The 16,700-nt window shown below is 38.7% G+C and overlaps 1 protein-coding gene across 1 annotated transcript; it reads right to left on the reverse strand.

The window, feature by feature from the left end:
* Window positions 1-416: 416 nt before the first annotated feature.
* LOC117339092 (spermine oxidase-like) lies at window positions 417-12,137 on the reverse strand. Its single transcript, XM_033900509.1, has 3 exons — window positions 12,013-12,137; window positions 3,964-4,125; window positions 417-3,811 (listed from the first exon to the last, which is right to left on the reverse strand). Exons 1-3 carry the CDS (start codon window positions 12,135-12,137, stop codon window positions 2,662-2,664), a joined length of 1,437 nt encoding a protein of 478 aa, XP_033756400.1. The 3' UTR covers window positions 417-2,661.
* Window positions 12,138-16,700: the final 4,563 nt, after the last annotated feature.

A 16,700-nucleotide genomic window follows, 5' to 3' on the forward strand; every position in this document is an offset into this window, starting at 1 on the left:
TTTGTGTAGTTTTCTTAACGCTCTGACACATACATGTACGGACACTAAATATAAATATCAAATCAACCGTATGCTACATTAACGTTTACCTAATGCTTACCTTACAGTCTTTGATATTAGATATATCAATTACAGTATTGTATCTCCCACACTCAGATGGAATGTCATCTGTTGTAGAATTTTAGTTTTACATAGTTTGTCTCTTTATCAACACATATATATACAACGATATACATTTACGTATCTATCTGTATTATATACTCGATTTTTTTAAAACTTCATTATAACCCATTAATCTTACTCAATACATTAATTTTGTTATACGTTGATAAATATAGATGAATATTGGTTTTTTATGATATTATAATATTATATTACAGGCACGAAAGAATCGAAGCATACTGAAAAAGTGAATGATGTTAGTTTCGCGAGCACTTTTCATTCCCGAATGCGTTTCCCCACTAAAATTAATCGGACGAAAATCTGGCGTTAAACAGTATGTTGTAATTCAGATAACAAGCCAAAGATAACAAGTATATACCCGGTATTGTGTTCTATGGCGACTAAAATATTCACACCTACATGGTTATCATTTGGTGCCCATCACTCTCATTTGTATCTTAAACCCTCCATATAACTTAATCATTCCTGACTTTTTGTACAACCTCGAACATATATATATATAATTTATAGTATTGACCCTTTTGGTTCATTATCAAAATGTTTAATCGTATTATATAGCATGTCTTCAATAAATGCTTCGACCAGTTTTACCGGATGTGTTAGTTGTATTGAAAATTAAGGAGGCACTACTCAGCCTTTTCGGCTACATCTTAGGACGAGATACCAGATATATTTATACCAATTATCACCAGTAAAAACATCACATCATCGAAGTTCTGTCACTGAACAATCATCATTTCATGAATCATCGAATGTCAACACCAACCATTACATGTTCTCATGGTAACACGGACCGTCTCTCCAAACTATCACACCTCGCTAGTCACCTGTCATGTCTCCAGTTAAACCACTTATGTTTTGACATATACACGGATATACAGATGTATTTCTGACTAGGCAATTATACAAATAATGTCGGTTAACAATGATATGATCTTATAACCAGTTACATCTACTATGCTTTGACACATTCAGTAACCTCCTTATGTTTGAGAAACCCATAGGTACCAAGCGATCCTCCACAGCGTGTTGCGACTTTGTGTATGCAATTTTCAACAATGACAATTGTTTATTCTCGTAATCAGTGCAAGGCAGAGGATATGAATACAAACAAATGGATAACAATAATACATGGTAAAACAGGATGGACATCAGTATTGTCAATTATATCATGTATATCAATGATAAATGTAGCCAACGAAATAAGTTCATGTTCATCTTGAGTTAGGTGATTGAATAATGTATGGAATTTAAATGTAGTTGGTCTTTCATAAAAAATTCGTTTGCTATTGAGTCACGGTTAAATAGAATATGAATTCGGTCGCCTATTTCTCTTAAATTACATAAAGTGCAAGTTCTATTTTCACATGGTATATGAGACAATTCACCACTTTCGATTGTTTTTTTCGATTACCTGTTCTAAATTTACAGTAAGCTTTAGCTAATTAGGGAGGGAGTTCTGGTACTTGTAAATTCGGGTTCCTTTCGAGGAAGTAAAACTTTCATTGCCTTAGGTTTACAAAACATTGTACTCTTCAGCCAATTTATGCTTGAAAAGCTGTTACATATATCTAATAAGCTACATTCTTCAATTTTTTTTTTTTTTTTTTTTAGATATTTCAACTATGAAGAGTTATAATATGATATAATTGTTTGTTAATATTTTGTTGCTCAACTTATTCTGATTGATTTTTTATCAATTTAGCCAAAAACCAAAACATTCTAACTTTAACATTGATATAAAGTTGGGACCGTCCAAGTTCTCTATAAAATGGGAGTAGACGTTTTATCAAGTGTAGAACTTGAGAGATGTGTTATATGTTGTGTCGAAGGGTTCATGGTCGTGTGGTGCTGAACTTGAGAGATGTGTTATATGTTGTGTCGAAGGGTCAATGGTCGTGTGGTGCCGAACTTGAGCGATGTGTTATATGTTGTGTCGAAGGGTCCATGGTCGTGTGGTGCCGAACTTGAGAGATGTGTTATATGTTATGTCGAAGGGTCCATGGTCGTGTGGTGCCGAACTTGAGAGATGTGTTATATGTTGTGTCGAAGGGTCCATGGTCGTGTGGTGCCGAACTTGAGAGATGTGTTATATGTTGTGTCGAAGGGTCCATGGTCGTGTGGTGCCGAACTTGAGAGATGTGTTATATGTTGTGTCGAAGGGTCCATGGTCGTGTTGTGCTGAACTTGAGAGATGTGTTGTACGTTGTGACGAAGGGTCCATGGTCGTGTGGTGCTACCTTTGTGTTGCCGACCTACAACAGTGTGTTGTCACTACTATACTGCTGAAAAGCGGTTGTTTACATACAATATCCATGATTATACTGCTGAAAAGCGGTTGTTTACATACAATATCCATGATTAAAAAAAACAACAGTTGTGATCCTCATCTATAGCTGTTAAATAATTTCTTTTAAAATGTCTATCGTTAATTATAGTGTGACTCAAAGATGATATCGTCCCAATCTGTGTATAAAGCTACTTTTCCGATGATTTGTAATACTTTGTTAGTCGGTCAGCTTCTCTTTTGCCGGAGTCGAGAGCTCCGTGTGTTGTAGAATTCCATCGCGGATGTGTGGCTTCCCCTGCAAACAGAACTATTGGTTTCCCGTCCATGTTATAGAGCGGTTCTGACAGTGTAGTGATATCCGATGGAGTTGAGTCCATGTTAAAGTATGAATAGGACCCGAGAGTGAGGGGATTACAGCACCAAGAACTCCTTAATATACTGGTAGGTTCAGGAACATCTGGGTTATTCAGAAACTGACGCAAAATGGTGGTACATGACTTACTCACTTCCGCTTCCGGCAGTTGTTCCATGTGAAGCGCGGCACTGCTGCTAATCCAGGCCACTAGAACTGTCGGGTTGTCCATTACCACGTCAAAGCTAAAAATCCGTTTGTACCATTCTGACTTCTCGTCGACATTAGAATATTCACCGGACCAAGCGAGTTTCACACTGGATTTCCAAAACGGCTTGTCGTAATACAAGAAAATCTTGTTCACTTTCCCAAACCCCATTTTGTTAATAGACATCTGTTTATCTACCGGAAGCTGTGGTTTGAACAGGGAATTATCTTCAACTGCTTTTTTCAGCACACCAAGAGAACACGTGACTATTAAATGATCACATGTGTAAATTATCTGCTCTCCACCAATCAAACTACAGCAAACTTTGACTGGACCTGATCCTTGTTTTGATTGGTCCCAATCTATGTGTGTCACAGTTGTTCCTAGTTTTACAGTGTCCACATCAAAATTATTGGTAAACGTTTTAACGACTTCCGAGAAACCTCTCGGAATCTTAACATCGCCTCCTGGTATATCCTCATAGGACCCATCGTACTGTAGCGACATTAGATTCAAGTTGTCTCCAATATGAAATCCTAAGTAATTCAGCATAGTGTTAGCCATAAGGCGGAGTTCCACCCCGTCTTCTGGCGGAAATTGGGCAATGTATGCGTCCAGACGTTCTCTAAAGAAATCAGCAATGGTAGAGCTTGTTTGAATGTTTTGGTCGAAATATATCCCGGTTTCTTCTTCAAATGTCAGGAATTTCTCCCATAGTTTATTGCCGAGTTCCTTGTTAAGGCGTTTCCCTTCTTCTGTGTAGTAATGACCCTCCATCCTATTGGTGAAAATACAGGAAAACATCAACAACAATAGTATAATTACGAGGAGTAGATAATGTAAACTATATCAAATGTATACATTGATAAGAACGCTAACAGTGATAATCAATACAATTTCTGTGTTGAGATGGCACCACTTAATTATTACCTGTCAAGGAGGACAAACGGTTCAAGTAGACCTTTTTCCAGAGCCCATTTGTATACAGGATTGTGAGCCCTGCCATGAATCCAATTAGCGCCAAGTTCCACAATAGCCTTCTCACCGGAAGCCTTCTTACCGAATTCTACCGTATGTATCCTTCCGCCAATTCTAAAACGAGAAAGGTGATTTAACACATGAAAATATGGTGTCCTAGGCTCGGTTATAACCGGAACAAGGACACGAAGTCCCACCAATCAATCAATCAAACGCATGTAAATAGTGTTGCTTATACATATAATCCACATTTACATGTTATAGTTAACTTATTTGCCATAGAGTTGATTACAGTGATCAATTATAATCAACATTATTCAACATATCTGATAATAGAATTGTATACGTATATGTCCATAGATACAAGAGTTTCCGGGACGGGTTGATCCCTTAAACCAATTTATTCCAAATCTATACACACACATACACATCACTTCCTTTGTGAAAGTGCTTGCATGAAAATTGTTTTCAGTTCTAAAGATCATGGGGTTAAGGTCACCATTTTTTTTTTATAAATAGAGCTCCGTTTCCTTCGGTCAATCAATTTCAACTTAATAAAGTGCGTCTTACAAAAAGTTCTATAACTCCTGAACAAACGAGATACTTAGATTATCATGAAACTCTTCAAACTATCCTAGTATTAACAATCGATTACCTGTTGAAGTTTATATTTATAAACTGGAATTCAAAATAGACCTAAATATTTCTTAAATCGGGAAAGTGTAGGTGTCTATTTATAATCTCTCTGTATCTTCCACTTATCATACCAGAGACAGATCCGCTCCCGTGAAATGCTTGCATGGGGTCAAACCTAAATCACGTTCTTAAACATCGCACGTCATGACGAAAACATGCAGAGAAGGGACGCCTCGGTTCTTAGTTATAATCATCACTCTTGTACGAGTTCGCGTCTCAACCACCTGGGTTCAAAAAATGATGTTACTGTTACTATAAATAGAATATCCGCGTTCTCGCTCCATCGACTTCATTAAAGATCATTCCCCCTGAAACTCAACCATCATCTCTTATACGAGTTCGTTTTTCAACCACCTAGGGTAAAAAAGAGGCCATTGTTACTATCAATAGATTTTCGACATTCTGACCCCACCGACTTCATTAATGATTAAATTTTCCTCAAACGTCATACACTTACTCAGAACCATCATCTCTTGTTCAATATTACATTTCAACAAGCTGTGTCAAATTGAGGTCACCGCTACTATAAATAGGTCTTTGAAGTGCTCAACAGACTTCATTAACCTGATTGTCCTGATCAGAAACTTAACACACTGACAGATATCATTTCTTGTACGAGTTCGGGTTTCACCTTGGTTCAAAATTATTTAATATCTTTTAAATTCGTGTCGCTTCAGATGCATCGTTATATAAAGACCTATGCCAGGGGAAAATTTGGCTCATATTGGAATGTTTTTCTTGCATGTGAAAGTATTTCATCTGGCGGCCGCCACTTAAATACATTCTCAGATAATTATGTGGCGGCCGCCAGATAAAATAATGTCGCATGCAAAAAAAACAAAAACATATTCCAATGTGAGCCTAATACGCTTCCGTAAAAAAATACATAGGAGGACAAAAACATGAAATTATTCAGTTTCACAAAATATTTCACAAAAAGCACCAGATTATCCTTACTCTCTTCTCAACACTCCGATTTACATGGTTACATAACAAGACAAGCTAACGTATTTCCTGTCAATTCTAAAGTAAATAATTATAAAACATCTTTTTACATTCGACAGTCGAATCATGGAATTCCATACCAGCAGCAATTAGGAACAAACCTCATTTAAACACTTTTAAAATACCTTAATAAGGACCTAAAACCCATCGTCTTACAGAAAATGTGACTTACAATAATTAGTTAAATCGAAATTATCCATATCCTCGACAAGCATATTTTGTATAGTAAATAAATTGTACAGTCTTGGTTAATGAGAAGAAGTCGTTTAAAGATTTTAGGCTCTTTAACCCATGTGACCTTGAATGTAGGCCAATGTCTTTCATTTAAACACACTTCGTATCCCTTCACCCAATGATGCTACATGCCCAATATCAAGTCCCTGGGCCTCTTGGTTATTAAGAAGAAGTGGTTTAAAGAGTTTAGCCTATTTGACCCCTGTGACCCTGATTGTAGGTCAATGTCTTTCATTTGAACAAACTTGGTAGCCCTTCACCCCAGCATGCTACAAGCCGAATATCAAGTCCATTGGTTTCTTGGTTATTGGGAACTTGTTTAAATATTTTAGCCTATTTGACCCCTGTAGCCCTGAATGTATGTCAAGGCCATTCATTTAAACAAACTTGTATTCCTTTTCACCGGTATGCTACAGCCTCAATGTGAACTCACTGGGTCTCTTGGTTATTGAGAAGGGGTCGGTCAAATATTTAAGCCTATTTGACGCTGCGACATTGAATGAAAGTCAAAGCCATTCATTGAACAAGTAGCCCTTTACCCCAGCATGTTACATGACAAATAGCATAGTCTTTTTGACCCCTGTGACCATGAATGTAAGTCAAAGCCATTCATTTGAATAAACTTGGTAGTCCTTCACACCAGAATGCTACAGGCCCAATACCCAGTCCCTGTGCCTCTTGGTTATTGAGAAGAAGTCGTTTAAAGATTTTAGCCAATTTGACCCTGGGAACAGGTGAACTAAACAGGATCACTGGATAGCAGGTTAGCGATTCGGGCCCATTGGGACCTTGTTACATATAATAATTTGTGTTCCGTCAATGTTACAAACTGCCACTTTCGTCAGCTATTTACTAACTACTTCGTCACTTAATACTAAGGCCGAACTTTTGACTAAAGCCGATTTTTTAAGGAAATCGATTGATATACACAATTTATCCTTTAACGTAAACGAAAAAAAATGTATGAAACTTTCTTTCACCGTGAAATACGATTTTTGTATGTTGAAAATCGGTATGTAATTATTTATCGGTACGAAAATAATAAGTTGGTGAAAACAAGCCTCAACATCTCCTTAATAAGGATAATGACAGCGAAAACAAAACAATGCTATTTTTTTTAAATTAATTTATTCAACTTGAGAGTAGTTTTCACTGGATATGTATTGTTCACTTGTGAGTGTAGATCCTGTAAACGTGTTACCAAATCCTTCATCGAACTGTGCTATGTAATGTACATTGTATATGTATTCCAACAAATAATGTTTAAAGTGAAACAGATTGTACTTAAATCTTGTCCAAGCTAAGTTGAGACAATGGTATTTCTACAAAAACAACATGTTGGCTGCGTGTCATGAATCATAACATTGTATATACTGTCTTGTATTTAAGAACAGTACAGGTAAAAACCTACCTGTACACAGATACTTTATTAGAGCAGACAATAATTGTTTCCTGGTGATTATATAATGCCTTTAAAAATGATCGAAAAACAAACCGGCCTGTCTGCCATTGCTCTGACATGAATAGAAACAGGTATTCGCCTTGTCTGTTAATACACCTAATAGCACAGGCGTCTGCATCATATTAGACTGTAGTTACATCGATAATCTGAGAGATCAATTATGGTGTTCCATCGCATGTATTAGTGACACGGGTTTATTGTTGAGTGTCTATCTACATTCCCTCTCGGATAAAGAACTTGTACATATCCTAATTGGTGGACCAATTAATTTCGAATTGAGTAAAGTAGATATTGATGAATTCAGAAGAATAACAGTAGTTGCTGTTGAAAAAATGTCAAAAACTCATTACCGGTAGCGTGACTGACGTCACTACATTTAAAGTATTTTTTTCTGTGTTTGAATGGATATACATCAATAATTACGGTGATATTCGAATGCACCTTAAATGTAATGTCTGTTTATAGAGACATATTATCGTAGATTATGTACATAGTACCACTAATCGACTATAATGCACAAGTCTATTATTAATTCCACTTGTAAAAAATTATGCACATTTAATTATTCCTACATGCATGTCATTCAAATGTATTTGTATATACACTTATGTATTTATTCTGTTTATAAAATCTTCATTTTCGAGGAAATAAAGAGAATAATAATAATCAACAAGGTGTAACACTCGAAAGCCAGACGATGCATCGACTGTGGAACGGACGTAGGCTATTGACTGATCGACATAGCTTGTATTGTTTACAGAGCTGTCGACCAATCAGATTGCCCCTTGCATACCGCGTTGCAATATGCAGACTACTTCCGTTCCACAGTCGATGCATCGTCGGCTATGACTACTGCTTTTGACTCATATTCTCATCTTTAAGTCATTGCCACACGACAGTAGAATAGCATGCGTTGATTTTTAAGGATTCTAAACCACGTTACGTTACTGAAGTGTGTGTGCATTTGATATTTATTCAGAGAGAACTTGAATTCAAAGTGTATAGAAGCTCTCCCCCACTTCCGGGTTTTCGAGTTTTACACCTTGTTGGGAGAAGGGACTGTTATTTTTTCTAGTAATATTAAACTGAAGCAGACGCATATGGTAATATAATATTATATTTGGTATATTGACAAACGAGGCGAGTACCTGCATGTGATCAGAATGAGGTATGGTCTATACTTTGTAGTAGTACAGGGAGCGTTCTCATTGGATGTATCCTGATATGTAGGGAGAGTTTTAGATGGATTTTATAGGGGTCGCTAAAACTCAATCGGTAGATAGACTAATAACTGTAACATTATGGTAAAGAACCTAGGTACGAAGTCCGATCCCCATCCAGGACAGTTTTGTTATCAAGAAGCTGATATCTGTGTCCACGGTAGTCCGAGTTTCCTCTGGCCCTGTCACCATGTCAGGTGTAGGGCCCCTACACCAGACATGGTGACAGGGCCAGAGAAAACTCGGGCTATGTCCATGTTTTTCATGACGGATTCGTCAAAAATGTTCCCAAAAACCACGATCCATATATTATAACTCATAGTCAATGTATTACATCCTACGGTCCATGTATTACAACCTACGGTCCATGTAGGCCTATCACAACCTACGGTCCATGTATCACAACCCACGGTCCATGTATTACAACCCACGGTCCATGTATCACAACCCACGGTCCATGTATTACAACCCATGGTCCATGTATTACAGCCCACGGTCCATGTATTACAACCTACGGTCCATGTATTACAACCTACGGTCCATGTATTACAGCCCACGATCCATGTATTACAACCCACGGTCCATGTATTACAACCCACGGTCCATGTATTACAACCCACAGTCCATGTATTACAACCCACGGTCCATGTATTACAACCCATGGTCCATGTATTACAGCCCACTGTCCATGTATTACAACCTACGGTCCATGTATTACAATCTACAGTCCGTGTATTACAACCCACAGTCCATGTATTACAATCCATGGTCCATGTATTACAATCCACAGTCCATGTATTACAACCCACGGTCCATGTATTACAATCCATGGTCCATGTATTACAATCCACAGTCCATGTATTACAACCCACGGTCCATGTATTACAACCCACGGTCCATGTATTACAATCCACAGTCCATGTATTACAATCCACAGTCCGTGTATTACAACCCATGGTCCATGTATTACAACCCATGGTCCATGTATTACAACCCACGGTCCATGTATTACAACCCATGGTCCATGTATTACAACCCATGGTCCATGTATTACAACCCACGGTCCATGTATTACAGCCCACAGTCCATGTATTACAACCCACGGTCCATGTATTGCAACCCATGGTCCATGTATTACAGCCCACTGTCCATGTATTACAACCCACTGTCCATGTATTACAACCTACGGTCCATGTATTACAACCTACGGTCCATGTATTACAATCTACAGTCCGTGCATTACAACCCACGGTCCATGTATTACAATCCATGGTCCATGTATTACAGCCCACAGTCCATGTATTACAGCCCACAGTCCATGTATTACAATCCATGGTCCATGTATTACAATCCACAGTCCATGTATTACAACCCACGGTCCATGTATTACAACCCACGGTCCATGTATTACAATCCACAGTCCATGTATTACAATCCACAGTCCGTGTATTACAACCCATGGTCCATGTATTACAACCCACGGTCCATGTATTACAATCCATGGTCCATGTATTACAGCCCACAGTCCATGTATTACAGCCCACAGTCCATGTATTACAATCCATGGTCCATGTATTACAATCCACAGTCCATGTATTACAACCCACGGTCCATGTATTACAACCCACGGTCCATGTATTACAATCCACAGTCCATGTATTACAATCCACAGTCCGTGTATTACGACCCACAGTCCATGTATTACAGCCCACAGTCCATGTATTACAATCCATGGTCCATGTATTACAATCCACAGTCCATGTATTACAACCCACGGTCCATGTATTACAACCCACGGTCCATGTATTACAATCCACAGTCCATGTATTACAATCCACAGTCCGTGTATTACAACCCATGGTCCATGTATTACAACCCACGGTCCATGTAATACAACCCACGGTCCATGTATTACGACCCTAAGTCCATGTATTATAGCCCACGGTCCATGTATTACAACCCACGGTCCATGTATTACAACCCACAGTCCATGTATTACAACCCACGGTCCATGTATTACAGCCCACGGTCCATGTATTACAACCCACGGTCCATGTATTACAACCCTAAGTCCATGTAATACAACCAGCGGTCCATATTTTACAACCCACGGTCCATGTATTATAACCCACGGTCCATGTATTACATTCTACAGTCCATGTATTACAACCCACGGTCCATGTATTACAACCTACAGTCCGTGTATTACAATCCACAGTCCATGTATTACAATCCACAGTCCATGTATTACAACCTACGGTTCATGTATTACAACCTACGGTCCATGTATTACAACCCGCGGTCCATATATTACAACCTACGGTCCATGTATTACAACCTACGGTCCGTGTATTACAATCCACAGTCCATGTATTACAATCCATGGTCCATGTATTACAATCCACAGTCCATGTATTACAACCCACGGTCCATGTATTACAATCCACAGTCCGTGTATTACAACCCACGGTCCATGTATTACAATCCATGGTCCATGTATTACAATCCACAGTCCATGTATTACAACCTACAGTCCGTGTATGACATTGTATTGGGTTGGGTATTATATATAGTCCTGATATTAACATATTAATGCATACCCTCTATATAAACACCAGAGGATAGACAACATATATATACGAGCTGTAGTTGTACACAGATGGTATACTACTTATGATTCCTCATAATGTGTGTGTAAATTTGCCATTAATGTTATATGAATAAATTAACTACACTAAGTATTTGACTTTCATTATCGATTTTCATTCCATTTTAATTTATCGTGAAGTTATATATAGTGATTCTGCTATATGAAGTTATAATTGTGCCGCGACGTTCATGAATGTACAAGAGGTCCATGGGATCGTCGGACCACTGACATGGGTCGATTTGACTAGCCCACCATCAGATTGAGGGGAAAATATAATGTTCCAAAAATATTAAGCTTCATGAATCATAATTAATTGAAATGATGGAATATTCACAAAATACACTAAAAATCTATTCATTGTAGGCACGGACTTACTACCAGATGATACTTACTCAAGCACCAATATGGATGTTTAACTAATACGACTTGTACATGAGCGGCACAACAAAATCAAGTTCGCCCTATACATGTGTACTAACAAAACAATACGTGTAACTCATTACGGACGGTGTCGAGGAGTTATAAGACAATATGCAATATGACGTTAATGGAATAATTAGATATTAGAAATACTATATCTTCATAAGAATGAATACCAGTTTGGAAGTACAACTAAATATCAATAAGTTTATTAGCACTTTGGTGGATAACTGGAAGATGTACACGTGGTACGTGGGTAATGTCACAGTTGTACGAGCGTTGTCACGTGGCGTTAAAATTAGGGCTCTACTTACCTCTGGCTAGCCTCCAACACTATGACATCTGTAATTCCATTTTCTTTGAGATAATGGGCGGAGGTAACCCCGGCTATCCCTGCCCCTAGCACTAAGACCTTATGGTGGGGGCCACTCGTGGACATGTCGCCTGCTGTACTATGTGGATTGGTAGGCGTCGAGGTGTACGGTGTATACCAGTGTATATATCGGGTTAGGCGGACTCTGACCACAACACAAGTTGATTACCATTAAAGATAAATAAACTGGGTATAATACACCTGCTGTTGTTTTTTGTCATTATTTATCTTTTTACGCCCGAGTTGAACTTACATGTCCTTGCATTTTATAAAATCAAATGACTGGGAGTACTGTAATGCAAAACTCTGTATACTAAACAAACTTTTTTGGGTATCTTCCATTTAAAAAGTATAGTAATATGGTATGTTGTAACTATGCAACTAGTGTAATAACTAGAACTGTCGCCAGGATGGCTGACTAATACCCCCGCAATCTGCATGAGTCAATGGTGAATTGGAATTGTTAATTAGAGGCTAACTAAGATAACCCAGTAATATAGTGACCAGTTGCCATAGCAAGCATAATTTTGAGAAAAAGAAAGTGGCATGCACTTCTACACTTGGTCCTCTATAATTGTGTGAAGTTTCATTGAAATCGGCCCACAGCGGCCCACAGCGGCCCACAGTCACGGGGGCTTGACATGTTCCTGTGACCAAGAATGAAATATATAACCCCAGAGTCTGACACCCAGATCACTTATAATGATCTGGGTTCGGATCCACAGGGGCCCGATTCAGGATTTTGAGCAACATATGACATCAGTTAATAACAACATCACTATAAACATCGATAGCCCCGATTTTTATAAGGTTTCAGAATGTAGATTAATACGTTATTTATAGTGTTGTGGTTATTTAGTGATGTAATGTGTAAATAAAAATCCCAAAACCAAGCCCCTGTGTTCGGAACATATTTTATTCTAGGTCACATATAGGACCAAGCCCCTGTGATTTATAAGTAAAATGATTTCTGAGAATCTTTCGTCCAGAACAGAAAATCGTGAATATGAATACGACTTTTCTGGCAATCTTATGATAAAGCTATCCTTACGTATACGGCATAACAAATTTAAAATCGTCACTCTATAAACCTTATGCATTTCTTTTTACTAAATACTATTGTTGAAAGTTTTTTTTAACACATTGTTACCGCTGAGACATTGAAAATTGGCAGGGATAACTTTCTAGCTCGATCTTCATTCTCGGCACCGTTGATCAAAAACGTGACACTGTGTCTTTTGGAAGCGTAGGTAACATCTAAAATCACAGGGGCACGGTTTCGGGATTTTGAGCATCATATGACATCAGTTAACAACTACAACACTAATTACGTATTCATATACACTCTGAAACCTTTAATAACAATGCATAAAAAATCAATAATCCCGATTTGTATTAGGTTTCAGAAAACATATGAATTCCTAATTCAAAGTGTTGTGGAAGGTGACTCCAATTCTCGAAACCGAGCCCCTGTGATTGTACCTAGCATTACATCCCTGGTACATATTGACGAATATTAGTACCCAAAACTCCTTCCCAGGTACATACTGACGTAATCAGTACCCAACACTCCATCCCAGGTACATACTGACGAAATATCAGTACCCAACACTTCATCCTAGGTACATACTGACGTAATATTAGTACCCAACACTCCATCCCAGGTACATACTGACGTAATATCAGTACCCAACACTCCATCCCAGGTACATACTGACGAAATATCAGTACCCAACACTTCATCCCAGGTACATACTGACGTAATATTAGTACCCAACACTCCATCCCAGGTACATACTGACGTAATATTAGTACCCAACACTCCATCCCAGGTACATACTGATGTAATATTAGTACCCAACACTCCGTCCCAGGTACATACTGACGTAATATTAGTACCCAACACTTCATCCCAGGTACATACTGACGTAATATAAGTACCCAACACTCCGTCCCAGGTACATACGGACGTAATATTAGTACCCAACCCTCCGTCCCAGGTACATACTAACGAATATTAGTACCAAAAACTCCTTCCTAGGTACATACTGACGAAACATTAGTACCCAACACTCCATCCCAGGTACATACTGACGTAATATTAGTACCCAACATTCCATCCCAGGTACATACTGACGTAATATTAGTACCAAACACTCCATCCCAGGTACATACTGACGTAATATTTGTGCCCAACACTCCATCCCAGGTACATACTGACGTAATATTAGTACCCAACATTCCATCCCAGGTACATACTGACGTAATATTAGTACCCAACACTCCATCCCAGGTACATAGTACCCAACACTCCATCCCAGGTACATAGTACCCAACACTCCATCCCAGGTACATACTGACGTAATATTAGTACCCAACACTCCATCCCAGGTACATACTGACGTAATATCAGTACCCAACACTCCATCCCAGGTACATACTGACTAATATCAGTACCCAACACTCCATCCCAGGTACATACTGACGAAATATCAGTACCCAACACTTCATCCCAGGTACATACTGACGTAATATTAGTACCCAACACTCCATCCCAAGTACATACTGACGTAATATTAGTACCCAACACTCCGTCCCAGGTACATACTGACGTAATATTAGTACCCAACACTCCGTCCCAGGTACAAACTGACGTAATATTAGTACCCAACACTCCGTCCCAGGTACATACTGACGTAATATTAGTACCCAACACTTCATCCCAGGTACATACTGACGTAATATTAGTACCCAACACTTCATCCCAGGTACATACTGACGTAATATAAGTACTCAACACTCCGTCCCAGGTACATACTGACGTAATATTAGTACCCAACCCTCCGTCCCAGGTACATATTGACGAAATATCAGTACCAAACACTCCATCCCAGGTACATACTGACGTAATATTAGTACCTAACACTCCATCCCAGGTACATACTGACGTAATATTAGTACCCAACACTTCATCCCAGGTACATACTGACGTACTATTAGTACCCAACACTCCATCCCAGGTACATACTGACGAAATATCAGTACCCAAAACTCCTTCCCAGGTACATACTGACGAAATATTAGTACCCAACACTCCATCCCAGGTATATACTGACGTAATATTAGTACCCAACACTCCATCCCAGGTACATACTGACGAAATATTAGTACCCAACACTTCATCCCAGGTACATACTGACGAAATATTAGTACCCAACACTCCGTCCCAGGTACATACTGACGTAATATTAGTACCTAACACTGCATCCCAGGTACATACTGACGTCATATTAGTACCAAACACTCCATCCCAGGTACCTACTGACGTAATATCTGCACCTTACACTCCATTCCTGGTACATACTGACGAAATATTAGTACCCAACATTCCATCCCTGGTGTCAGTATTAGATGATGTTTTACCAATGATGGTGGCTCAAGTTAACCTTTGCCCCTAGCAATTGTTGCTCAAAGTTGACCCTAGAAGATAAACAGTGCTGGTGTATATCAAATACTATGTTTCATCACTTTAGACCTTCTAGTTTTGAAGTGTTTACATTTGACACATGTTTGCCAATATATAGGTAAAGGTCTGTGAATGAACTTGTATGTGACAACATGGCGTTTTAGTGACTACACACTCTGTCACCTTCATCTTACAAATCAGGCTACACTCTTGTCCCCTGAATCAGAATGCAGTCACTAAAGCGTCATACATAAACAAGAGGTCCCAGAGGGATCTTTGCGCCCACCATGGAATGATCCATATTAGTGAAATGTTTTCCGTTCTTTCTTCAAAACATTTAATAACTATATATAAAGCTTTATAGCAGGAGCAACCTGTAATTGTCAAAATCCAAGATTGCCATACCCTTTGTCGAAGGACAAATTTTAGTTGTGGGAAAACGCCAAGATACATCAAAGAAGTCCAATAAGACTTATATCGATGTCATCCAGTGATTCCATTGATTCCAGATCCATTTAGTTTTTTCAATCAGACTTGCATGTACAACTGAAACCTCAAATTTGAGAAAGACCCATAATGGCCATTTAGTACTTTAAGAAATTATTATAACTATACAGTTTCAATTGTCAAAATTCAAGATGGTTGCCTGTTAGCCATGTTGCTATCAGGTTGGTCCTATACAGGGATATGCATAACTAGGTATCAAGGGGAACCTCCATATGAAATTGGAGAACTAGCAGTAACAAACTTCAATTGTCAAAAGCCAAGATGGCCACCTGCTGGCCATGTTGGTTTCTGATCGGTCCCAAAATGCAACATGCACAACTAGAGACCAAGTGGAACCTACAAATAAAATTTGAGAAAGGTCCCTTCAGTACATTCTGAGAACTAGCGGCAACAAACTTCAATTGTCAAAATTCAAGATGGGTGCCTGTTGGCCATGTTGGTTTCTGACCGGTCCCAAAATGCAATATGCACAACTAGAGACCAAGTGAAACCTACATATGGAACTTAAGAAAGATCCCTTCAGTACTTTCTGAAAAATAACGATAACAAACTTCAATTGTCAAAACCCAAGATGGCCACCTGTTGACCATGTTGTTTTCCGATCGGTCCCTAAATGAACAATGTACAACTAGGGACCAAGGGGAACCTACACATGA

This window comes from Pecten maximus, chromosome 1, assembly GCF_902652985.1.
Source record: "Pecten maximus chromosome 1, xPecMax1.1, whole genome shotgun sequence".
In the NCBI taxonomy this organism is placed as follows: Eukaryota; Metazoa; Mollusca; class Bivalvia; order Pectinida; family Pectinidae; genus Pecten; species Pecten maximus.

What these genes read in the sequence shown, in the direction of transcription:
- LOC117339092 (XM_033900509.1), bottom strand. Translation starts at nt 12,137, where the DNA reads ATGTCCACGAGTGGCCCCCACCATAAGGTCTTAGTGCTAGGGGCAGGG. An exon ending in GTGTTGGAGGCTAGCCAGAG is followed by an intron (nt 4,126 to 12,012) that starts GTAAGTAGAGCC and finishes TTCTCGTTTTAG; the next exon opens with AATTGGCGGAAGGATACATA. An exon ending in CCGTTTGTCCTCCTTGACAG is followed by an intron (nt 3,812 to 3,963) that starts GTAATAATTAAG and finishes TTTCACCAATAG; the next exon opens with GATGGAGGGTCATTACTACA.